The sequence below is a fragment of the Eutrigla gurnardus genome (genome assembly GCF_963514095.1).
Source record: "Eutrigla gurnardus genome assembly, chromosome: 14".
NCBI classification, from domain to species: Eukaryota; Metazoa; Chordata; class Actinopteri; order Perciformes; family Triglidae; genus Eutrigla; species Eutrigla gurnardus.
The window spans coordinates 18,211,316-18,235,848 of record NC_139937.1 but is presented as its reverse complement, the minus strand read 5'-3'; the positions used below and the strand labels follow the sequence as shown (position 1 = coordinate 18,235,848).

The 24,533-nt window shown below is 41.9% G+C and overlaps 4 protein-coding genes across 6 annotated transcripts; 2 read left to right on the top strand and 2 right to left on the bottom strand.

Moving 5' to 3' along the window:
- The first annotated feature begins 1,305 nt into the window (after positions 1–1,305).
- LOC311025001 (DNA-directed RNA polymerase III subunit RPC7-like) lies at positions 1,306–8,292 on the top strand. Its single transcript, XM_084027657.1, has 8 exons — positions 1,306–1,526; positions 2,143–2,356; positions 2,934–3,063; positions 3,655–3,723; positions 3,813–3,863; positions 3,945–4,039; positions 7,185–7,307; positions 7,817–8,292. Exons 2-8 carry the CDS (start codon positions 2,237–2,239, stop codon positions 7,901–7,903), a joined length of 675 nt encoding a protein of 224 aa, XP_083883783.1. The 5' UTR covers positions 1,306–1,526; positions 2,143–2,236; the 3' UTR covers positions 7,904–8,292.
- Positions 8,293–8,480: 188 nt separating this feature from the next.
- On the bottom strand, positions 8,481–13,004 carry LOC311025000 (alpha-N-acetylgalactosaminidase-like). The gene is made up of 9 exons (XM_084027656.1): positions 12,858–13,004; positions 11,702–11,858; positions 11,024–11,164; positions 10,524–10,735; positions 10,319–10,413; positions 10,030–10,191; positions 9,677–9,874; positions 9,413–9,553; positions 8,481–8,895 (listed from the first exon to the last, which is right to left on the bottom strand). Exons 1-9 carry the CDS (start codon positions 12,865–12,867, stop codon positions 8,683–8,685), a joined length of 1,329 nt encoding a protein of 442 aa, XP_083883782.1. The 5' UTR covers positions 12,868–13,004; the 3' UTR covers positions 8,481–8,682.
- A 146-nt stretch (positions 13,005–13,150) lies between these two features.
- Positions 13,151–16,782, bottom strand: LOC311024999 (uncharacterized protein). Of its 2 annotated transcripts, XR_014598351.1 has the most exons (3): positions 16,650–16,782; positions 13,991–15,532; positions 13,151–13,959 (listed from the first exon to the last, which is right to left on the bottom strand). XR_014598351.1 is itself a non-coding variant. In XM_084027655.1 (2 exons), exons 1-2 carry the CDS (start codon positions 16,666–16,668, stop codon positions 14,043–14,045), a joined length of 1,509 nt encoding a protein of 502 aa, XP_083883781.1. In that variant the 5' UTR covers positions 16,669–16,782; the 3' UTR covers positions 13,151–14,042. The 2 variants fall into 2 exon arrangements, 1 of the variants encoding a protein (XP_083883781.1); XM_084027655.1 differs by having other exon boundaries at positions 13,151–15,532.
- Positions 16,783–17,524: 742 nt separating this feature from the next.
- On the top strand, positions 17,525–21,231 carry rrp15 (ribosomal RNA processing 15 homolog). 2 transcript variants are annotated; one of them, XM_084026588.1, is made up of 5 exons: positions 17,525–17,578; positions 18,605–18,996; positions 19,167–19,264; positions 19,359–19,539; positions 20,703–21,231. In XM_084026588.1, exons 1-5 carry the CDS (start codon positions 17,542–17,544, stop codon positions 20,838–20,840), a joined length of 846 nt encoding a protein of 281 aa, XP_083882714.1. In that variant the 5' UTR covers positions 17,525–17,541; the 3' UTR covers positions 20,841–21,231. The 2 variants fall into 2 exon arrangements, with proteins under 2 accessions (XP_083882714.1, XP_083882713.1); XM_084026587.1 differs by having other exon boundaries at positions 19,359–19,542.
- Positions 21,232–24,533: the final 3,302 nt, after the last annotated feature.

The following is a 24,533-nucleotide window of genomic DNA, read 5'->3' as shown; positions in this document are numbered from 1 at the left end:
CTACTATATATAAAGAATTTCACATTTTGTAAATATGAATGGTGAAACACAATATAAGTATTTTTTATCATAATAATTATTATTACTATACTGTGTAACTTTATATATATATACAGAGCTTATGCTTCATTCAATCCTGTGAAATGTGAAATATTTTTGTAAACTTAGAAATGAGAAACTACCTTCTGTTTATTTCCTATTAATGCATAAATAATAAAAAATATAGTAAACATCCTGTGTTTATTTTCATAGAATAGAAGATAAATATATCAGACCTGAGCATAAGAGACCCATCATCAGCATCAGCATCATCTTCATGTTTGTTCAGTTTAAATCCAAATCATCAGAAAAAAAAACCATCAGCTGCTCCTACAGAAATATAAAAATAAAAGCTCCTCTTCTTTTTAATTCTCGTTCAGCTCTTCTTTTTATATATATTTTTAATGTAGAATATTAGATCCTGGAAGACTGATGCGGGCTGGAGATGCTGAAGTCCTGGAGATCTGATTCAAACTGACTCCACAGAGACTGACCATGGGGGGGCCGGCCTCCGAGAGGGGGTGGGGCCAGATAGACAGGGGTCAGAGGTCACAGCTGAGGAGCTGCTGGATGATAATGGGCCTTTTCCAAACTAATCCCTACCCACTCCGTCACTGATTTCTGGTGCATAATCGCCTTCCCACAACAATATACAGAGAGAATGGGAATTTTTACAGGTATATTTACAAATAGTACTTAATTGTGATGAATCGTGATTAATTCAGAGCAACCCTGTGATTAATCTGATTCAAATTTGTAATCGTCTGACAGACCTAAAACATATGTTTACTGTTAATATGTTGAATTTTATAACAGAAGACTGGTTATTCATAATTAAGAAAAACTACGGAAAATAGATTGAGAAGCTGTATGTATGATTTTGGATATTTGCCATCATAATGTACACGTAATAAATTAAAATATGGCTGTTTGGGAACTCTTGTTCTAGCAGACTGACAACCACATATCTCCTGTTGTCAGCTTTGTGATTCCAGCTGATCCAAGAGGCTTTTTAAAGAAATTATTTAGCTAAAGAAGGAGGAGAATTCCGTTAACAAATAAAGACAATAATCAACCTTCGGTTCATCACAAACATTAAACACCAATACATCTTGCGATACGTGGTTTTTACCTGGACGGGAAGCAGCTAAAGCTGTCAGACAAACGTTGTTCAGTGGAGCTTCCTGTTATTTTGTCTGTAACAACCTCCTGACGACAGGTGGCGATAACGCGCCCAAACTAAACCAAGAAGAAGAAGAAGGTGGAGGAGGAGGAGGAGGAGAAGAAGACGAAGTAGAAGAAAGAAGAACAAGAACAACAAGGAGAACAAGAAGCAGAAAAAGAATAAGAAAAGAAGAAGCTATGGCGTAGCGGTGGATGTAAACAAACATGTTGTGTCTGCGGAATGACCCGCTTTTTAACTCTGCGGAGCGCCAGAAAAAGAAGTAGAAGAAGGGGGTTGAACTTCCGAAACATAAAGACTGAAGGTAACTGTTAACTTAGCTAGCATAACCAGCTAACGTAACTAGTTATAACCAGGTAACGTAACTAGTTATAACCAGGTAACGTAGCTCGTTATAACCAGGTAACGTAGCTCGTTATAACCAGCTAACGTAGCTCGTTATAACCAGCTAACGTAGCTCGTTGAATCAGAGCGCTGGAGCGTTAATTAGTGTTCGCAGGCTCTTACAACCTGCAGTAAAGAACCTTGGCGGTTATTAAACGCGATTTCTTCTTCATGCTATGGTCACATTCTCAATAAAGAGTCGTTTGTTGTCATTGGACTCCAATGAAAACACTTAAGTCCAGAGGAAAATTATAATGGCAGCTATGAAGACTAGATAAATAGACGGCGGGTAAAGACAGGTACCTAAGTGAACCGATATGAATATACTTTTATTAATATATGATGTATATTAAAACCCTTGTGAAGTCTAAAATGTTGTGTAATGTGTGTTTTTAGTAGCAGTATTTGTGTACATTTGTGTGTGTTTCCACATCTGTTTTCCATGTTTCTTGTTTTGCTGTTTAATTTCAATGAACTAAAGAAAATGTTTCCCTCAACAAAGTTTGTATTATTTTCTCTCTTCTGTCTGCATCCAGTTTTTTCTCCCAGCGAGCTGCGGAGCCACTAGATCCACTCCGACAAGACCAGGTCCAGCCCAACCCAGTCCAGTCTGACCCGGTCCAGGTGGTCATGGCGGGTCGAGGTAGTGGACGGGGTCGGAGACTGATGAGTTTCAGTGTGGAGGCGGTCGGCATCAACAGAGGAGACAGTTTACCTCCATCCATCCAGCAACCTACACCTCTGTTTCCTGTGAGACATGATACAGTGTGAATAATGATGTGTGAAGCTAAACACGGCTAAACGTGAAGCTAAAGAGGAGGCGGGGCTTACCTCTATGTAGACAGGTTTATATAGTGAAATAATCACTATTGCTGCTTTGTAGATGTTGTGGAACACCATCCTGTCTGGGCTCATAACATCATCCAGAGGTACTCTGTGAATTTCACCAAGCTGGCACTAACAAGACACACATCTGGTGGTTTTTCCACAGCTGGATGATGGGCTAAATAAACTGTTTAACTGTTATTTAATTGCTTTAATGCTTTGTTAGGTCTGTCTGCAAGACAAGCACACAGCTTTTAAAACTAGCTAGGCTATGCTAACATTGTAGATGCTCCATCAAATAATAGTAATGATACATAATTCCCCAGTTTGGGATTAATGAAGTGCATCTATCTATCTACAGTCTAAATAACACCATCTAGACATTAATATGTCGTTAATGAACATAGAGTTACTCTTACTGAGAATGTTTAAGTTTCCTTCAGTATTGAAATAATGTTGTGATAGTTGGGGACTCAGGGACTTTGTGTGTGTGTGTGTTCAGGTGATGGAGCACAAGCCCCTCCCCCTGACTGTTGGAGAGGAGGCAGAGTATCTGTTAGCTCTCAAACAGGAGTTCAGAGGAGCCATGAAGAGTCTGCCCTTCTTCATTCAACCAGCTGCTGCACAGAGAGGTCACACACACACACACACACACACACACACACACACCAGTTTGCTAAGAAGCAGAATTTGCGGTTATTGAGGTAACTTCAGATTTAATTCTAGGAAATAATAACACTAATAAGAAGAAGGTCAAGTCATAATTAGACTAAAAGGAACCGTTTAAACTAAATAAATCACTGAATGTGTATATTAATGACTTATAATATCACTGACCATCTAGAGCTGATACATCTGACTAGAATTAGAATGGGTATTGGGCTTGAGGGTCATAAAAATGCTTGAGGGTGCCCCCAAGAAAAAAATTCCGGTGGTCAATTTTGCCCAAAACATGAAACAGAAAGTTGCTGTAACTCAACTTTACTTTGTCCAATCTGCCCCAGATTTCACTTGCTGAATGAGAGTTCAGACCTTAAGACATCTACCTGCCCATATCGATTCATAGTCATAGCGCCACCAGCTGACGACATATACCCTGGCTGTGTTGAACTCTTTTCAAAGTACAGGCCTCTGGTCCTGATTCAGCTGATCAATCAACAAACGTTATTAGTCGACTGTTAGTTTTATTGTTAAGGTATTCTTCCTGCATGTGTCCTGTCCAGATGTGGAGAGATACTCTGATAAATATCATAGCAGCGAGCAGACGGACGTAATGACGGACTGGACTCCAGGTCAGACCCTCTGTTATCAATAATCATACACATCATCTTTATTTCTGTCATCAGCAATCATGACTGCAATGTTCCTGTTCACGTTTCAGACTGGAAAATGTTCCCAAAAGAGCTTAGAGTGAAGAAATCTTCAAAAAATGGTGAGTACACGCAGTACACTCAGTACTCAGTCGATACTCATAAGAGTACTCTGCATTGATGTACTGCTCTGTGTCTGTCAGGTGTCTCAACAGCAGCCAGTCGCGCTGAAAAACTGAAATCAAGTCAGAAGAAGAAAAAAGTTAAAGAGAAAGAGGAAGTGCTTCTCAAACTGGAGGTGAGCCCCGTCCGCCAATTAGAGAGCAGAGTTCTAATCCGTCTACTGATCCTTTAACTCTATCAATCTGTGGAATGATCCTTAAATCTCTGTCATTCAACCTGTCTAATGATCCTTTAATATCCGTCTGGGTTCTCCAGCCAGAAAATCTTGAGGGTCAGAGACTTAATTTCCTGCATTCTGGTGACATTTTATGCTTCAAGTTATAGTGGAAATGTCTTTATGTAAAAAGTCTAACAGGCTTCTTGTTTATTGTTTATTTGTTTATTTCGGGCATGTCTGTTAAATCATCATCACACATCTTTGTTCACATAGTAAAATACACATGGCCGAAAGGGAAAGCGGGAGAAGCCAAGGCTTATCTGGTCCCGCCCCCATTACCCACAGGAGAAAATCGTCATCATAATCTTTTCTTAACACTGCATTTTTCACTTGACATAACTTTTCCTTTTTCTTGTGACATTTGACATAACATGTTACAGCAGTAGGTGGTACAGAGAGCTGAAGTCCAGTGCATACAGATTACGTGTGTGTCTGCACACGTGTCCATATTTATTCATCACGATTGAGCAGCAGTCTCATCGTGTAACAAGGTCCGAAGGAAAAGAGAAAAAAGAAAAATGAAAAATAAAGATAAAAATAAAAGTCTAGTGTAGCTACTAGTTGTTGAGATGGTGTGGGAGCCCCCCCCCTTTTTTTTATTTTTTTTAATTATTATTATTTATTTGATTAATCTCATGTCCAGGTCGTCGGCGTCAGTAGAGGTTTTGGCAACGCATAAGTTGACCAGGTGTCTTATCTCTGTGTCCTTCACTGGTGTGAGAAACATTGAGCTGGGATTTCTGTCTCCATCCTTATCAAAATGACTCCAAGGCAAGGATGACTCAGGGATGTTATTCGCTAACTCCGGCCCGATGTTTACAAAGAATTGGTTGAAACTATTTGCTATGACCTCCGGGTTATCCTCCTGCGTGCTGTTTATCTTGAAGTAGGGAGGGTAGTTTGGTTTTTTACTTTTATTATTAGTCACATTGTTTAGAATATCCCATCATTTTTTTGTGTACTCCATGTTTTCTGCAAGTAAATTGCTGTAATATTCTTTCTTGCGTTCATTAAGAATAGTGTTTAATTTATTTCTATATCGTTTGTATCTCACTTCTGACTGAGCCGTCCTAGATTTAATGAACTGTCTGTACAGAGGATTTTTTTTCCTGCAGGCGTTTATCAATGTTTTCGTAAGCCAAGGTTTCTGCTCCTTGTTCCGCTTCGGGTGTCTCCTTTTCACAGGGCAGTGTCTGTCGTACAGTGTTTTAAATATTTGCAAAAAGGAATCATATGCATCATTCACATCTGTTTCATTGTAAACATTATTCTCAGTAGCTCATTTTTCAGCGTATTCATTCCTTCTTCAGTTCTGACCCTTATGTATAAGTTTTTATTCGGAGGTTGGCCCACAGTAAATTTGCAGTCATAGATAGCAAAGATGGGTAGGTGGTCACTTATATCATTTATCATGAGTCCACTTGTTGTGTCAGTAACGTTAGTAAAGACATTATCAATCAGAGTAGCACTGTGTGTAGTGATCCTGCTAGGGCGTGTGATGAGGGGTTGTAAGCCCATCGTATACATCATGTTAGTGAACTCATCGATTTCCGTGTTTTGTTTTGGGTTCATCAAGTCAATATTAAAGTCACCACAGATAAAAAACTCTCTTCTGGCTTGAGTCAGAGAATATCTCACCCACACATTCATTGAAGTCTTCTATTTTTGAGTCTCTGTAAACACAGCTTATAACTATATTTTTTACCTTTCGTTACACAGATTTCAATTGTCACACATTCCAACAAATGATCCACAGCTTTTGACATATTTTGTACTGTCTCATACTTGGTGTTACTGTCAATGAATAAGGCCACTCCACCTGCACGTTTGTTCCTCCTGTTGATGCATACAAGATTATATCCACCCAGGAAAAACTCTGTGCCTTTGTCTTCATTAATCCATGTTTCTGCTCCACACTTCCCTGCTCAGCAATCCTTTCAGATATTCCCATCAGTCTTTCAGTCCGTCTAAGAACCGTTGAACTTTGCTGTGCTGTAGTTTTGGAGTGATTGTGAGCCATACCTTAGTTATCGTATTTCTCCAGCTCATCCTTACTCCTGATCTGGATTACTTTGACGTCTTCTGCTGATGCTCCCTGTGTTTTGATGTAGATTCTGCAGTTTGCCGTCCAGGTGTGTTGTATCTTGCCATCCTTCCTCAGTTGACGAGCTCTTCTGGCGATGTCTGCGTTCTTTTTGGTGAGGTTCTCGTTGATGTAGACGTCCGAGCCTTTGAGCTTCCTGCCCTGCCTCAGCAGTGCAGTCTTGAATTTTCTGTTGGTGAATCTCAGCACAACAGCTCGAGTTGCAGACTCTCTCCTTCGGGGTAAGAGGTGACATACCTCGACGTTGTTGAAGTTCACCTCGATGTCTTTGCCAGTCAGGAACGCGGCCACCTGCATCTCCACAGATTTAATCTCAGATTCATCCGGCTCCGAGGCCGCAGCCGCAACCGCCTTTGCATAACTTGGAGGCTTGATTTTGAGGCCAGTCACAATCACTTCATTCAGTTTACCCTGTTGGTCCAGCTCCTCCACTCTGTTCCCCAGCTCCTTTATCAATTCGTCTTTCTCCGCAACCTCCTCCGGGAGTTGTTTGACTTCAGCCATCAACTTTTGGAGAGGTTCCATCTTTTTCTTCATGTCTTTCATGTCTGTCTTCATGTCTTTCAGCTCCGCCATCAGCCGCTCTTCAGCTTCAATCCTCTTGCCTTCATTCTTCACCAGCTTCACCAGCTTCACCAGCTCTTCCTTCATTGCCTCCATGCTTTCGATCAATAAGTCCAATTTAGAGTCAGTGTCAGCGTGGTTTTTCTTCGGCGCCATTCTCACACTTTTAATTTGTAAGAACAAGAAGAAGTTATCTCGAAACTTGTTTTTTGTCTCAGTCTCAGTGCGCTCTCTGCTGCTGCTGCTGCTGGTGAATCCCGATGTCAATGATATCGATCCAAGTTTACGAGTCACTTGAGTCCCTTTAGAACTTAGAATTGTCTGATTGGTCTGAACAACCATTTGCTTCTTCTCTGTGTTTGTTTTTTGTGTCAGACTCTGCAGAAGAAGGAGGAGCAGCAGAGCTCCGAGGAGGAGGAGGGGGAGGAGAAGAAGAAGAAACAGGAGGAAGAGGAGGCGGAAGGAGAGGAGGAGTACGACGAGGAAGAGTTTGAGGAGGTCAGACATTTACAAATCACCTTAACAAGTATCAAATAACACAGAAGTCCCCCTTAACAGTTCTGAATCAACTCAGAGGTCCACCTTAACAAGTCTAAATGAAATCACATTTACACCTCTGAATTAACTCTGCGGTCCACCTTAACAAGTCTGGATCAACTCAGTGATCCACCTACGTCTGAATCAACTTGGACGTCCACCTTAACAAGTCTGAATCAAGTCAGATGTCCGCCTTAACAAGTCTGAATCAACTCAGACGTCCACCTTAACAAGTCTGAAGCAACTCGTACGTCCACCTTAACAAGTGAATAAAGTCAGATGTCCACCTTAACAAGTCTGAATCAAATCAAAGGTCCACCTTAACAAGGCTGAGTCAAATCAGACATCCACCTTAACAAGTCAGTAATGACGAGTTCTGTCACGTTATTTTATGAATTGTATTTTTGTGATATGTATTAAGGCTTAACAAACCATATGTGGGATGCATTTTCCCTTTTTCCTGTCTGCAGGAGACGGATTACATCATGTCGTATTTTGATAACGGGGAGGAGTTCGGAGGAGACAGTGACGAAAACATGGACGAGGCTGTTTACTGAAACACTGAACACACACATCAGAATCACATTTGATTCATTCTGTCACTTTTACAACAGAAAACAATGCCAGCGACAGTTTTATAAACGGTGAATGAATGAACATTCGGATGGATAAGGTACCTCAAGATTTATTCGTCCAAAGTTTTAGAGATTTCTGCAGAATCTTGAGTTTGTTGAAACGTTTTTAAGATTTTGTATCAAAGTTTTATCTGTTTTATCTTTGTTATGTAAAAAAGTGTCTGTTGGAGTTAGACATTTTCATAATGTAAAGTTACTTGTTAAAATGTGTATTGACGTGTGATGATGTAAAGTGACAAAACATACTGACTAAACATACTTTGCTATCTTTGTTGTTTAATCTCTACATGTTATAAATATTGTGCATTGTGGGGTTGGTCGTTGCGGGGTGGTGTTTATTTCTTTGGCTTTAATACAATTCACCTCAGAAATGTCCTCGCCCATGCAATGTGAAAGCAGGCTATGCTGCAGTTACTTCCACCATGATTTTATATATTAATTGTGTCACCGTTTTAACTAAATTTTGACACAGTCATCACAAACAAGGACAAAGTAGTAGTAATAATCAAGGTTTTATCAAACTGAAGGAGCAGGGAGCTCTAAAAATAGATCTCAACACACACAAAATGGTTAGGTTTGGTTTCATGAAGCAGGGCAATGCTTTAATGAATCAGTGCAGTAGAACAACAATTAGTCAAGTTGACGTGGCTTTGACTGAGCCGGTCTAGATTCTATAAAAATGAACAGTTTTTTTTCCACAGTTATAACACAGTGCGATGGCCAGCTTTAGCTTGGGCCTGGTGGAATGTGAATTGTGCAGCTTTCCTGTGCTGGTAGTGGAGCATCTCCATCTGTTTGGACCGTTGCTGTGGGTAGATGTACCACATGACAACACCCGAGGGATTGATTGAGAACGTCAACTCTGTGGTGGCGTTCAACCCCGTCACCGTCGAGCCAGTAAACACGTCATAGGCCTAAAAGAAAGAAAGTAACTTTAATGTTTAAACATTTCATAACAGTAGCTACATTTAACCATCAGCTTACCATCAATGAACTAGAATAGATAGATAAATAGAGCACTAGAAGATTTATCTGAATTATTTGTATTCAAATTTGAATTGCTCAACTTGAATGATTGCATTGAAAGACTGAATCTGTATAGCATAATTTAAAATTTAATTTATTATTTGGAATCTGAATTATATCCTTACTGAAAATTCAACACTAGATACTCTATTATTATATATATTAAAGCTACATTTAAACAAAGTCTTATGATTTTTTAAATGAATACATTGACTGTCAAGGCTATAAAATATCATAATTTCAAGAGATAAAGTTCACATCTTAGAATAGTTTTTTTTTTTTCATTTCAGGCTCAAAGATATTACGCAGGAAATATTTGAGGAAGCCATTTTTGACTTGATATAAATGATGGAATTGTTGATTAATTCTGTGGTTAAACAAAGATGCTACAGAGGGTGAACAAACCTCATAGTTGCCAGCATCGTAGTTGAGTTTAGCCAGAGAGGTGTGGTAAAGGTAGGGCATGTCTGTCCGTTGACTTTGGAACACCAGGGCACTGGCTGCATTTGACAGAGGCCTCCAGTAAACATCAATATGGCTCTTCTCCTGTGCAAACACACACACACAATAAAAACTGCATTAAAAAAAACACATATTCTCCTACTTCCATTCACATGAGTGTATTAACGTTCACCGTAACTAAACGAATGCCTCAATACTGATGATGACCTTCAACAGGCGTCTTCCCTGGATTCCCATGGGGTCCTGGTTTATGGCAAGGATCATTTTATTTTGCAGGATGGCCCTGGCGCTGTTGTCCAGGTTTCGAAGGTCATTCGACATGATGAGCGGTGCGGCCATTATCGCCCACAGAGCCATCTGAGAGCGAGCCTGGTCCACACTCAGGCCAAAGTTCCCGATGATGAGCTGAGGGGAGATGAGAAGCATTAAAAGGTGAGTGATTGTACGGTAACGGGCCTTTGAAAGCATTTTGAAAGTTATTTGCATGTGGTCTTGAGGACTGACGACTTCAGCATGATCTTTAATCCGTTAATTGAACCGTGAAGACAAATCCATCGTACCATGTCGGGGTCGTTCCATTGTCCGGGCCGTGCAGCCGGCTGCAGATCATCCTGGTTAACGGAGAACCACTCAACGATGCCTCGTACACTGTCCCACGAGTCCTGGATGTCATAGTAATTCCTCCACAGGTGGCAAATATCACCCAGCAAAGTGTAGTTCACCTGGTAGGACATGGGGAAGCAGACTTTGAGGGTATGAACAAAACAGTTTCAGAATAATGGCACATTCCTACCAAGTCCCAGTGAGCAAACGGCTTGATTTCAACCGTGATGAGGGGATGACACTCACGCTAGGAGGAAGCCCTCCGATATAGACAGGCCAGCTACAGGAGTAGGCCATAGGTCTGCCCGTCGCATTCAAGGCCTTGGACATCAGAGGGTAACCTGTGGGACACAAGGAAGCACTTGTTATGGCTCGTCCATCATCTCTTGTGGTACTAATTTCTGTACATTGACTTCATTCCATGTCATTCAGTAGGTTTGCATGCTCTTACCCAACATTTGCTCTACAGGATTTGAGGAGCAGCCGTCAAACTTCAGGTAGTCTACCCCCCAGCTGGCAAAGGTCTGGGCATCGATCTCGATTTTATCCAGCGTGGTGCCGGGGAATCCCATACATGTGCTAGTGCCCATGTCTGCGTAGATGCCCAGCTTCAGTCCACGGTCATGGATATACCTTGCCAGCTTTGCAATGCCCCCTGGGAACCTAATTCAAACATGACCTCTGTGTTTAGAGATGTTTCAGATAAACAGGCTGCATTTACTCTTATATCTGGTTTAGACTCCACAATAGCCCAATTCTAGTTGTGTCTTATGTGAAGCAACCACTGGTGATCAATCCTTTGCAGGTCTGGCTCATCTCCAACGGGCCCATTATCGCCTTTTAATCCTTCCCCATATCACAGTGGATTGTTTTGGATATGTCTTTCAATACAAACGGCTGCACAGCAATGAGCATTGATGCAACACAGACATGCTAAACGTGCAAACCAACCTGGAGGGTTCAGGCTGCAGTCTCCCGTGTTCGTCTCTCAGCATAGACATCCAGCAGTCGTCTATGATGACGTACTCATAACCCAGCTCCTTCCAGCCATCCTCAGCCAGCCGGTCAGCCATGTCCCTGAACAGAGCCTCGCTGTGGACACGATGGAGCCCAGATGTTTATATATCACATTTATATGTCAGATTTCCTACGTTCACATAGTAGACAGTGTATGGTAACTCATCCCAGTGTGGATGGAATGGTGTTAGCTTTAATTCACTGCTTTGTATCTAGAGGTGAGGGAGGGGGGGATTATGCAAATTACTTTAGATAAAGTGAAGTAGCTCTGTGAGAGAAGGCTAGCTACAGCACCCTCTAGTGGCCCTAGTGTGCACCACACGTTTTGGCCTATGAAGCAAACTTGGTTGCTTTTCAAATCTTTTACTAAAGGCACACGAAATGAAATGTTAGGGAATTAATTTATGTTTATGAACACGAGTATGAGGTCATGAGTACAGTACCTGATACCTGCATGGTATCGGTGCATCCCTAATATTTGGCAATTTTTGGCAGTTTGGCATTTTATTTTGGCCTAGAAGGGGGTTCCATTGAAACTGCCATGACTATAAAATTGTAGGGGAAACATTGATTATTTATATATTTGCTAAGAATATCCAGGGTAATTGATACCTGATGCAGTTCTCTGGGTCTTCTTTACAGTCAGTATCACATCGGAAGCGTTCCCAGGCCATCCATCCCATTGGTGGAGTCTTCAGTAATCCGTTGTCAAGGGCCACAGTCAGTGAAACCAGGGCAAGGAGCGCAGTTACTGCTAAGGTCCTCATTTCTAAAACAAGAACGTGCACATGTACAAATTAAAGATACCCTACTCAAAACTCTTCTGGGGCAGTCATGATGGGTCAGAGGAACCATGTAGCCTTCAGAAACAGGAACAAAGCTCTTTTCCTGGGCCTGTGTAGCCTGTAGCGACGGTTAGCATTATAGCTAGGCTAATGTTGGCCTAGCTATAGGCGTTGTAGACACACGGCACCCAGCGAATAAGTTTGGTCTCTACCACATACAGCCAATTAAATCTAATCTTATCTAATTTCATCTAGAAACCAAAGATTAGGACGTTTTCATCGGGACACCTATCGGGGCCAAAATGCCCTAAATTGGGCATTTTGGCCGTCGGCATCCTGGAATTTTTGCAACCAGTGACCAAAAGTGAGCATATTTTGACTGCGGAGGAGCGACGGGTGGATCCGACGAACACGAGCAGCAGAGCGGCACCCTGATCAGCAACCTGACTGCATCTGACTCCATCTGACTTCTGGTGCGAAGCTGTTAGCAAAGTTAGCTTCATAATTCAAAGAAAACTTTACAGCTACTTTTTCATACATCATCTTGGTAACTAGTTGTAAAGGCAGCGATGGTAGCAAAGCCCCGGGAGTGACCTGTCAATGAGAATATTTTTATTTTTGGATTATTTATAGTGTGTGTGTGTGTGTGTGTGTGTGTGTGTGTGTGTGTGTGTGTGTGTACGGCCGGGGTATGATGTTTAAATTGTTCCTAAAACAACCCCTGGGTCACCGTGGGAAACACAGCTTTGTAGATAGAATTAAAATGGGTGAGATTGATGACTTATTTAGCAGCTCTTTATTGAGCACCACCACCACCCTCATGTGTGTTGTTACTACTTGACTTTTTTAGATATTGGTTAGAGAAAAACGTTTACTGAAGCAGCTCTGAACACTTGAACAAACATACTGTAATACTTGGCCAATATCTCTCATCAGGATTTTTAAAAAGCTGTTATAAAATCATGAAAGCGACGGTCTCCTACCTGTAGACATAAACCTTCAGCTTGCTCAGTGTCAGTATTGTTGTTGCAGGCGCAGACTGCCCTCTCTACTTCCTGGTTTTTTCCCCCGGAGCTGCAACATCTCACTCTTCCTGTAAGGTAAGTTGATAGTCACATGACTGCTCCGTGTCACATGATAAAACAGGAAACAGGTTGAAGAGGCAGAAAAGCAGTACTGTGGTGATGTGTTATATGCTTATTGTTTATAGATTACACTCATTTGTATATTGAGTATTTTAGTTGTTTTTCATTGTGTTTGCAGTCAGTGTTGCTTTCATATCAGTGTTTGTTTTGGGAACATTAACAGAGAAATTGTTCAGTGGCTAATGTTGAAGTAATTACTTTATGTGATGAGACAGAGACAACCACTTATTTTCACTTTATTTTATATTGATGTATTGGAAAATGTTAAAATAAGTAACACATTAAGAATACAATGAAAAGTAAATATAGAAATGGTCAATAAAATATTCATAATGTGATTTAAACACGGGCAGGTTGGTGCAGGTGTGAGGGAGTGAATTGGATCTGTTGCAGTAAAAAGGAAGTCAGTGGAGGGAATTAGTGCGCAGCAGAGTTCGAGTTTATTTCCGACTTTGGATGATGTATTCTCACCAGATAACATGCTGTGATGTCAAGTCATGATATGAAATGCCAGGCATTCCTAAGAATTAACATACTTGCTCTCTGAGAGAGACAATGTATTCTCACCTCACTGTTTTTCATGCAAAAACACAAAATCTAATCATCTGGCTGAACTAATCAAAATTGTGTTTGTAGTCATGAGACAATATGAAAACTCATGGTATTATTCTGATAATGACATTTTGCATAAATACAGTAATCATGAAGTCTCCCAGCATAAATAAATGATACATTCATTTAAAAAATTGTGCGATTCAGTTTTTTCATTACATACTTGTATTTTTTTTTAAATCAGGCTCTATCATGATAGAGAACTAGATGGTTTTTACAAGTCATTCGTGATATTTACAATTATCCTGATAATGAAAATTGACGACTATTGACTTATTGTGAGTGTTTTTATGCCGATCTGCAATAAAAAAAAAGTATCATCCCATCCCTAATCCACTGTATGGTAAGGAAATACACACAACAGTAGGACACTTGCACTGTTGGTTTGGCTCTACACATGAGATGTGCTGATTAAAATGGATTAGTCATAGCAAAGACGTAGGCTACAGGCAACTGCAGTCCGATGTTGACGAGATGCCACTTCCCCATCCCTAAAGCTCCAATAGTCAACCCAGCTATTGTTCCCAAGGTTCCCGGCCATGACGACCACCTTCCAGCTACGGCCGCCGCTGCACCCACAGACACCCCTGCTGCCCCCACCACCCCAAGCAACGCCCCCGCTTTCCCCCCGTCTCCCAGCACCGGGGACAAAACCTCCACCCCAGCCAGCAAAGCCCCCGCCATTAAAGCCGCCCCTGCTACGACTTTCACCTCTCCAGCCGCCCGCCTCACTAGCGGACCCCCCACCGTTGCCCCCAAACCCAGCTCACATAGTTTTGCCACGAAGAAAGCTGCGTTCAAAGCTTCCAGAGAAGACTGGCGGTTCATATGAGCACTCGTGCTTTTCCTGGACTGGTTCTGCCCCGCCGCTTGCATCTTCATGGACCTCGTCATGACCTCCTGGCCGGCGTGCAGCGTGAGCATGGCGATGACGAACGTCGCAAGCATTCCCATGCATCCAATCAACATCCAGAACTTAAAGTCAGCAGATTTCAGAAGCATGTAGGCGAAAACTGCAACCAAAGCCAGAAGCACTATGAACACAGCCTGGTGGCCTCCGTAACCGAACACCCCAAACCCTGACGTTACTGCGGCAACCACTGTCATTGGGACCCCTGAGAAAGCAAAGAAGTCCACATATTTGACCACCACTGTGTTGATCCAGTCTTGGAGGGTTCTTTGCTCCATCACTGCCTCTTGGCTCTCCGTTTTCCTCCTCTCGATCTCCTCCCTCTCTCTTTGGTCGGCGACCCACGTCGTCATGTGATCGTCGGCGCTGCCTCCGTTCTCTAGCGTCAGGATCCTCTGCTCTATCTGCACCACCGCCCTCTCCCTCTGCTGCATCTCTGCGATCTCAATGTGTTTCCTCTCCTTGTCCCAGACATTAGATCCCAGAGTGCAACAGGCCTCTCCCTGCTCCCAGAGGAGCTTGAATAAAAAGTGCAGGGGCGGTTTAATCATGGTGAACAGGATCAGTGCCCACAGAAGGCCCACCATGCTGTGATTCTTCACGATCCATTCGATGGCGACCCCTTGCGTGGCTCCACTGAGCGTGGTCCCGAAGGCCCCGGCGATACCTGCCGATACCCACAAGCCAACAGAGTCCGTGCGGTAGGCGCCGCAGCTCCTCGTGGCCATAAACACCGAAGCCACGGCTGCTGCCAGAACCACACCAGCTACGACCGAGGTCATCGCCACCGTCAGTGCTGTGGCTCCAATAAGAGTCCCCATCCCCAGGGCCCCCACTGTTCTCACTTCCTCCATCACTGGTTTCAGATGACCGGCTGCAGTCATCACGGACAGCGTCCTGTCCACTGGGTCCTCCGTGGCTCCCAGTATGCAGCCTCCCACTGCTCCCAGTGCAAACCCCACAGCCGCCTGGATCAACGGGCGCCTAGCTCCTGAAATATGACAAGAATAGAACTGTTAACGAGGCTTTGGCGGAGGGAGACCAGCATAACGCTGCACTGCTACACTCACAGCTATGAAGTTCATAATGTAACATTCCCTTCCTCCCTCTCTCTATCTGAAAAACGTCATGTGACCATAAACTAGGAATGTCAACGTTTAAGGAGGATGTTTGTGACCGGTTACACACGCCGACCCTCAGGTAACCCAGCAACACAGCTGGACACAGTAACAGTATGATATTATTATTATTATAATTATTATTATTATTCAGTAACAAATGCTTTATTTTTTGGAAATATGTGCAAAAAGTAAAACCAAATGAATTAACAGAACTACAAACATATTAAAAAAATGTAACTATGTTTTATAACTAAAGCATGTTAGTTTCCATGTTAGCATCGGTGATGGAGGAAGTATTCACATCCTTTACTTAAGTAATGCAGAAAATGTCCCCTGTCACTGTTAATTATATTATGTCATTAGAGTATTATTATTCATGCATTCATGTAAAAGCAGGATTCTGTCAGTGGAGTGAAGAAAATGTTATGATAACACATGAAATGTCAAATCCTTCTGGACAACATAACAGAACTCAGGGTTCCTCATACAGTTAACGTATGAGTGAAGTCAGTGTGTGTCTGTGACGCGTGACGAGCCTGCAGAGATTCTCAACGGACTGGTTGATCAGGTTTAACCAGCAGAGGCACCATGCTGCCATGATTCCTATCTGTTCACATGTGACTCCAACACAGTAAGAATACCAGGGAGAAACTGATGTTGAAGTAAAAAATAATCTAGGAAAGTGAAGGAAATCCCTGGTATTAGTAATCCGATTAATATCCAAGGTATTCTGACAGTAAACACATCAAAACGAACACATGCACCGTAACTGATTCATGCAAATACATGAGCAAACATTAAATGGCTTGAAATAAAAATAAAAACTACAGCCTGAATGGTTTTCATGTTATTATGTCTTACAATAATACAAATGAAAGCAGTCGATGAGGCACTTTAACATGACTCGTGGTGTTATGTTAAGCAGAGCAGGCAACGTTCATGATTCACACAGGGATGAATGAAAATGCAGAATTAGAACATGTTTACCAAGTTGCATCTGTGCCATTTTGTTCTGAGATGGAGAACGAGCCAACTGACGGATCCTTCCCCCCTGAGGTTAACGTCCAGACCGACAGCACCCTGTGAGGTATCAAATAGTGCCTCTTTTTCTCTGTTTAGCCCACACAGGACACGCCCACTGCCGGACTGTCCTTCCTCCAGGTGAGTGTTCCTCAGCGGGGGGAGGTACCAACCCCAGGGCGAGATGAGCCACGCCTGCGCAGAATGGATTACCGGCGATCTGGTCTTCTGTCAGTAGAATGATTATAAATAAATACAATAATAAAGGTTATTTATATAGCCCTCATCAAAACTAGCTTACATACATACATTACTACTACACTGAATAGTATTACTACTGTTAATATTGCTATGTGTTATAATATGTTATACACCAATGGAACCCAAGATCCTGGTCTACTACAGTTTTCTGCCTAAAAGTCAGTTTTTTTCTGGCCAGTGTCCTAAAATAACTTATAAATAAAATTGTATTGTATTGAGTTACGTATATTTATTTTATACTTCATACGTTTAGACTTATTTGACTTTAATTATGTGTCTAGGTTACATGTCTACAGGCCCTTTATCTATTTATTAATATATATTTGTACTTTATTTAGAACGTTGACTAAGGAATGAAATTGCTAAATAGACTGAGTCATACTGAAAAGGAAAAAAGGAAAAATAAAAATAAAAGTAACTATTTCTACGACTTCCTGTCAATTATGTGAAGGCTGTTGGAAACTGTCGGACTGTAACATTGTGTGTTGCCTGATCTCGTATTCTTTCCAGGCGAGGCGCTGCTCAACGTCACAGTTCAGCGGCGGAACCTTCCTTGCCGTAATCGTACTCCACGGAGACATTTCAGTGTTACTCTACGATGGCAGCTGCGATGGCAACGCATGTGCAGTTGTCAGGTAAGTTTTTTTTAATATACAATTCAGTGTCGTTGCCTCTGAAATGAGACGAAAAAGGTTTGACCGCTGATTTTAATCTCACGGGACAATATGTTTAGCTATTTAAAGTTGCTTTATTTGATGTTTTGGTTCTCCTGTTCCTGTTAGCATGCTAACGTTACTTGAGCTAGTTTTGTAATGTAACGTTCATTAAAACTAGTGCTAGATTATATGTTCGCTAAACTAAATAATTACTGCGGTCAAGCCAGCCGACTCACTAACATTGCAGTGCAGTCGTATATTCACATTCACGGTAAACGCATTTAGATGGATCAGAACGGGAACGAGCGTGGTACTTAAGAACGTTAGCGGAAGGATCCGAGGACTTCCGGTTTCAAAATAAAGGCGTGTATATAAAAAAGGAGATGTATGGATATAAGGTTGATTGGATTTTATTCACAATAAGTATAAAACATATACTCTGTGTCCCCCATCAATTAAAAGGAAATTACTAGGCTACTACTAAATGTGAGGAAATGTTTTATTTAGTCTTTGATCTGTGGGTTTCTGAAAAAATAATTGATTAAATAATTTGAGACAATGACTGATATATTTGTGTTCAGGGCATCTCTGACTACGCATGTTGTTGTTTTTTTTTTTGTTTTTTTTAGTGTACCAATTATGAGAAATTACAAAACGATTAATCTGCCGATAAATATAGATTTCTGAATATTTGGGGTGCTTTAAAACGACTTTCCCCAATAATTCCATTATATAACTGATAGATTTGTATTCAGGACTTCTCTGACTACAACCACACTAAAAAACATTTAAGCCTCCAGCCAGTACCCTGAAGACGTGAAATCCGAGGGCTCATTCATCGCTCATTGCAGCATTAATTAATTAATGTGTATATATATTTTATATTTGTTTCCCCATTTCTAATCTCATACTTGTGTTGGACTGTGGGTAATGCCAGAACTCTTTTAGTTTAAGTCCGGTGATAGCTGGTAGTAATAATCATGTGTATTTCTTTGCGTGACTAAGGGGACGATGCACAGCCTCAGTTTGTAGACGAAGATGACCAGAGTGATTCTGAAGGAGGGAGCGAGGAGGAAGGGTCTCCAGATGGAGGAGAAGGCGATGGTGAAGGAGGGAGCGAGGATGAAGGGTCTAGTGATGGTGGAGAAGATGGTGACGGTGAAGAAGGGAGCGAGGATGAAGGGTCTACTGATGGAGGAGATGGTGATGGGGAGGAGGCAGAGGATGAAGATGAGGAGAAAGTTGACGGCAACACCAATGCTGGATGGGCAGAGGCCATGACAAAGATCCTGGGGAAGAAAACCCCTGAGAGCCAGACTAGTATCCTGGTGAAGAACAAGGAGCTGGAGAAGATCAAGGAGAAAGAAAGGCAGGATCAGCTGGAGAGAAAGCAACAGGTAATTGGTCATTGTGAACTGCTATGGGCTGCTTTGTCTGTGTATCCCATTAAGTGCTAATATGTGACAGCTTTCAAAACTAAATTTAGGATACTATTGTTGTAAATGGTTGATACCTGCATTCGGGAGACTGTTGCTTTTTAATGATGATTTTTCTCTGTGTTCATAAGTACAACAAGAAGCGAGCGTGGGAGATGATGTGCAGGGAGAAACCTGACGTAGTGAAGGACCGCGAGACTGAAAAAGCTCTACAGAGAATTTCTACCAGGTGTCTATACCTTTCTTTTTTTTGTGAGGCTTCGTTTAACGTTCTCAAAAGCAAGTTTCGTTCCTGATTCTAGTGTGTATTTTTTCCCGATCAGAGGGGTCGTGCAGCTGTTCAACGCTGTGAGGAAACACCAGAAAACGATCGATAACAAGGTGAAGGAAGTCGGTGGCTCAGAGAGGAAGAAGGCCAAGATTCTTTCCTCCGTCTCCAAGAAGGACTTCATCGACGTGCTGAGAAGGACGGAGGGAGTCAGCGTGGTCAAAGCTGAGAAGAACGCTGTAAGTTCAATTGTGTATTACATTCTTTCCCACCAATGACTCGCGTTAGATGACGATAAACTCACGACTTAAATCAGTACACCCATGCATCCCTTAGTTTTCTAAATTCCGTTCAGGGTCATGGAGAGCTGGATTATTTTCCTATAAGGTAACGTTTGATAAATTATACATTGACTTTTAAATCAAAGGTTTATATTCATGTTTAAAGAGAAATAAAAGGTTACATATAAGACACCTTTCACAGCTATAGTGATCGAAAGACAATGCGTCTCCATTATGAGTCTGTGCTGCTTTGCTGTGTTATCGCTGTTTAACTCACAATGCATGTTATGCATGTGCACCAAACTATCCATCCATTTGATTTCCTCTGTTTATCTGAAATTCTCGTAACAAACCGATAGCAAAGAATAAATTAAATGCTTTGGCCTGAACTTAAAAGAAAATCGCCATCTGTGGCAGGGCTGTAAAAAGTAGCGCCGGAGAAAATCATAGGACAGCCAGCCTGTTAACCGACCAACCCGCCTACTTCAGCATGCACTCTGCGGATGACGAGCACTCGTTGGGGCGCGTGAACCGCCTTCTAGATGGCAAAGTAGGCAAAAGGCCACCGCTCCAGCCAGCAAGCGAGTTTCAGAACCAATAAAATAAAGAAGAGTTGCAGAATGGCAGAGAAAGTGCCTGCAACAGCTTTGGGGCGACAAAGAAAGACCGCATTTGAGACGGCTGTGAACTAAAAGGAGGTTGAATTCTAAAAGGGGTAAAACCAGATTAAACATCAGTGTGGCTTTAACGGTGGAGAGGCCATGGTGACCCCCTGTTTAATGTAACAACGCTATGATTTGTGGGTATTTCCCTCAGGCAAAGTGCAGAAATGCCTTCTAGAAAGTCTTCGTAAAGGGCTCAAAATGTCTGTGACAGAAGCCTCAAGCACTCAATGATTTGACAGACCTGAACCTACATGGACTTTGTATGAACGTGCCTCAAAGTCTGTGAGTGTGGAGATTGGGATTGGGCCAGTCGCTGTCCTAACAGGCTGATTTCACCGAGTGATCTCACGGTGTCACTGTTGCCTCATGAAATCATTGATGAGATGTGGTGCAGAACTAGAAACCTCCACTGAACCAACGTGTGTGTGTGTGTGTGTGTGTGTGTGTGTGCAGGCTGCTGCTGCAGAAGAGGAGAAGCCTGCCTGGAGCGTCCTCACAGACGACTTCATGATGGGAGCCACTATGAAAGACTGGGACAAGGACAGTGACAAAGAGGACACTGAGACACAGTCCAAAGGAGACGTGGTGTAAAGTGACTTGACAACATCCACACACATTGATGGGACTTTGTTCACCGGGCTGTGATGCCTTCAGGAACATTCTGGGGAGTGGAAACCCGAACCTGCAGAGTATTTTACGCGGTGAAGGGAATGGTTAGTGACTCGACAACATTCTGCACCTGAAAGATGTGAAAAGAGCTAATGTGTGGAAACGGCATGCACCAGAGATATTGAGCCTCGGGGGGGGGAGACTGTGTGGAGCTGCAGGTTCTGAGCTGCCCTCTATCAGGAGAATTCACCATCACGTTGCTCCCGGTTCGTCTTCATACCATTTTATAATTGAAAGCCATGTGATTGTGTGAACTCTGTAAATAGGAAGGTGTTGGACAGCGCTGGTTTAATAAATTCATGTATCTCCGTCAGCTCTTTGTGTAGATTGGATTTACAGTTCAGACGTAGGGGGGTATGGAGAGGGGTGGAATAATTACAGCAACCCATTACTCTTTAAATTAATATATAGCATGTGAGTGTTGCGTTAACATCGACATATAAAACTCCAAACCTATACTTTTTAAAAGGAGTGTTTCCAAACTAAACCTTTGGACCATTAGGCAGCAAGATACAAGGATTATGAAATGAAAATGAAGCAGATGCAGTAAAGATGCTGCTCTGCCTCTTGTGTTCTTCAGGTCCACTTGTCGCTCCTCCGCTATCCAAATATGGTCACTTCCTTTCACTGGTTGCAAAAGTCCAAGATGGCTTCAAAACTATAGTGCAAAAAACAGGGGATGACATCACGTTACAGTCCTCTAATCTTGGCTGTTTTCTTGTGACTTACTTGATAATTTTACCTCTTTAGGCCCCGATGACTTGTTTTTATAAATGTGTCGATGTGTGAGTATGACTTGGTAAGATGTTTAAGGCTTTGGATGCACATTTGGTAGGAAACATTAATTGTTTTGAAATGAAAAATATAAATCTAGACTTCATCCTTAAAACTTAATGGGTTTTAATGTGGAAGTGTAATGCATGTCACACACATTCATAGTTTTTCTAGAGGTTTTCCATCCTGTTAAGAGTGGAATGTTGAGATAAAGTAAAAATGATCATCAGTTCTGAATTTGAGCCAATTGAAAGTCTCGTTGCATGCTGAGCCAGGTAAACCAGCTGATGTGTGTTCTGATGTCCCAGCAGCCTCCAGGGAACTCATCTCTGGGTTGACTAAGCATGAGATGGGAAACACCTTAGACTCTCAAACAGCTGTTGACTTGAACCCTCGAGTCCGGCCCGATCCCGAACCCTCAGGAATTTAACTGACATCACCTGGTTGAGTGTGAGAGGTTGCAAGGGCTTGAAACGGTATTAAACACTCATCATTTGACATTTCATGTTACTTTGATGACACAAAAACATGTTATATGCCATAATTGTCAAATGCTCCATTTACTTGTTTTCTTAAAAACGCCTTCAATAAGTAAAATTCAAATAAATAGTTGAATAAAAAGCTGTATAATATAGCCCATTGAGCCGATTTCAATTGTTTTATATGTTCTAGATTAAATCAGTAATGTTTGTGTTAATGTAATATGCCAGTCTGAACACTTCCACTAGTAACCCTGTTAACAAAGTAATGAATTGTGGGTAATTCCCTCAGGCAGAATCTGCAGAAATTATAGAAAGTGTTCATAAATATCTCAAAATGATGATGACCACTAGAAACCCTAGAAATGTCCCCGAGTGCAGATTGGGATTGGGCCTTCTGTGTTTTGGCCGTGACCATATTTGGATCTGACTGCCTCTGGCTCATCTGGCTTCTGGTGTGAAGCTGTTAACAAAGTTAGCTCCCACAATTCAAGGTAAACTTAACAGCTAAGTGTCACACATGGAGCAGGACTAGAACCGGCCCATGACATCACCCAGGAGTTACAGCGTCACGGCGGTGAGAAAAACCTGCCTTAGTCCTGTATTTTACTCATGTTTGCAGACATAAGGAAAATACAGTTTTTCTTGTGTGGAACAGGTGTTGGTAGGGGCATTCAGCCTGACACACACACACACACTCTGTCTGTGTGGTACTGATTTAGTGACACCATCTGGTTTGTTAGCAGTCTCTGGATGCAGAGTCAGAAAGCCTCTTGTCAGTCCTGATGGATGGCTGGCTTTGGTGGAGCAGGTCGTGGAGGGCCGGCACCAGGTTTCTGCAACTAATGAAAATAAAGTGTGATTTTTTGAGGGAGTGTGAACATAAATCACACAGCAGGCCCAGAGTGTGTGAGGGGTGCTCAGAGTCCAACACAGTCCTGGTCCTGTCTGGTTACATGTGACACCATCCATTCAGCTGACAGGTGCCTGGAGAAGACGCCCTGATCCACAGACTTCACTGATTGGCCGTTGTCATGACCCACAAATAGTCCCAACTAAATCCTGTCTCACATAGATCACACCAGGTCTGATGCCCGATGCTTGAGATCCTCTCACTGTGAGGAAAGGGTCTTTATCACAGTTTGGTTCACTAGTTTGACTCCTGCTGAATGGAATCCATTACAGGAGAAAAAAAAAGGTTTCTTCAGATTTATCAAAATGCTCCGAATACTGTTTTCATAGCTTTGTCCTTGCATCAAATGACCACATAGCACATTCTGGGGCCAGATAATATGACAGCATGGAAAAACTGTTTTCACTGCATAGCGAGTGGGAGGAAACGGGGGCTAATAGGGGCCCACCAGATCATTTTTCTTTTCTCATCGACCCCCAAGTAGGTTATTCCACACCGGTTTCAGATACAGGCACGTGAGTTGAAAAACATCATTTCTTTCGTGTTGCTCAGTATGTGAACATTGCCAATGGAAAGCCAATCAGGATCCTTTTTTACGGTCGATTTGAAAGCTGCAGAAAAAATGCAAAATGAATGTCCATATACAGGAATGATTTCCATTTTGTGAATATTTCACTAATGGTTGTTATGTAATATAAGGTTGATTTATATTGTGCTTTCATTATCATGCTGTGTCCGTTGTTGTAATCACAGACGTAGTCATCGTGATGTCACCCATTGGTTTGTGGTCTACGGTTTCCTCGAGTTGCATGTTGGCCGTCGCAATCTTGGATTATTGCAACCGGTGAATGGAGGTGAATGTCTATTTTACTCTAAATTGATCATAATCTACTAAATCAACATAATGCTGTTTTGGAAAAGACTTGCAACTATAGATTTTGACCATTAACGCATGTTTACAATGTTTACTGAGATGCTAAATCAAGTGAGAAGTAGGGCCATTTTTCCTCATAGATTTCACTCCATTGGACTTCTTTTTGCAACCAGAGGAGCCGCCCCCTGATGGCCAGCAGAGAGAATGCAAGTTTAAGGCACTTCAGTTTGGGATTTCTTTCTGGAAACTGGAGTTTTCTGCCTGGTTGTAATGGCATTAAAGTTAACTCATTAATAAATATAATATTCTGCACAATTTCAGCTACAGAAGACACATTTAAACTAAATTAAGTGATGATTGTATTTTGATGAGACATATGTATTTGCAGGGAAATGAAATAGATGAATGTGGTTAAAACAAAAAATCAGATTAGATTTAACTAATCGAACCAACTCAAATTATAAATAACAAATTAATTTGACAAGTGTTCCTTGTGATATGGTTACTGCATAAACTCACTTTAAAATCACAAATATGAATACTAGTTGACAGAGTGTTTCAAAGCCCTGCACTGA

What these genes read in the sequence shown, in the direction of transcription:
- LOC311025001 (XM_084027657.1), top strand. Translation starts at nt 2,237, where the DNA reads ATGGCGGGTCGAGGTAGTGGACGGGGTCGGAGACTGATGAGTTTCAGT. An exon ending in AACCTACACCTCTGTTTCCT is followed by an intron (nt 2,357 to 2,933) that starts GTGAGACATGAT and finishes GTGTGTGTTCAG; the next exon opens with GTGATGGAGCACAAGCCCCT. An exon ending in GAAGAAATCTTCAAAAAATG is followed by an intron (nt 3,864 to 3,944) that starts GTGAGTACACGC and finishes TGTGTCTGTCAG; the next exon opens with GTGTCTCAACAGCAGCCAGT.
- LOC311025000 (XM_084027656.1), bottom strand. An exon ending in CTGCAGCCTGAACCCTCCAG is followed by an intron (nt 10,736 to 11,023) that starts GTTGGTTTGCAC and finishes TGTTTGAATTAG; the next exon opens with GTTCCCAGGGGGCATTGCAA. An exon ending in ACGATGCTGGCAACTATGAG is followed by an intron (nt 8,896 to 9,412) that starts GTTTGTTCACCC and finishes TCTTTCTTTTAG; the next exon opens with GCCTATGACGTGTTTACTGG.
- rrp15 (XM_084026587.1), top strand. Translation starts at nt 17,542, where the DNA reads ATGGCAGCTGCGATGGCAACGCATGTGCAGTTGTCAG. An exon ending in AACGCATGTGCAGTTGTCAG is followed by an intron (nt 17,579 to 18,604) that starts GTAAGTTTTTTT and finishes TGCGTGACTAAG; the next exon opens with GGGACGATGCACAGCCTCAG. An exon ending in TCAAAGCTGAGAAGAACGCT is followed by an intron (nt 19,543 to 20,702) that starts GTAAGTTCAATT and finishes GTGTGTGTGCAG; the next exon opens with GCTGCTGCTGCAGAAGAGGA.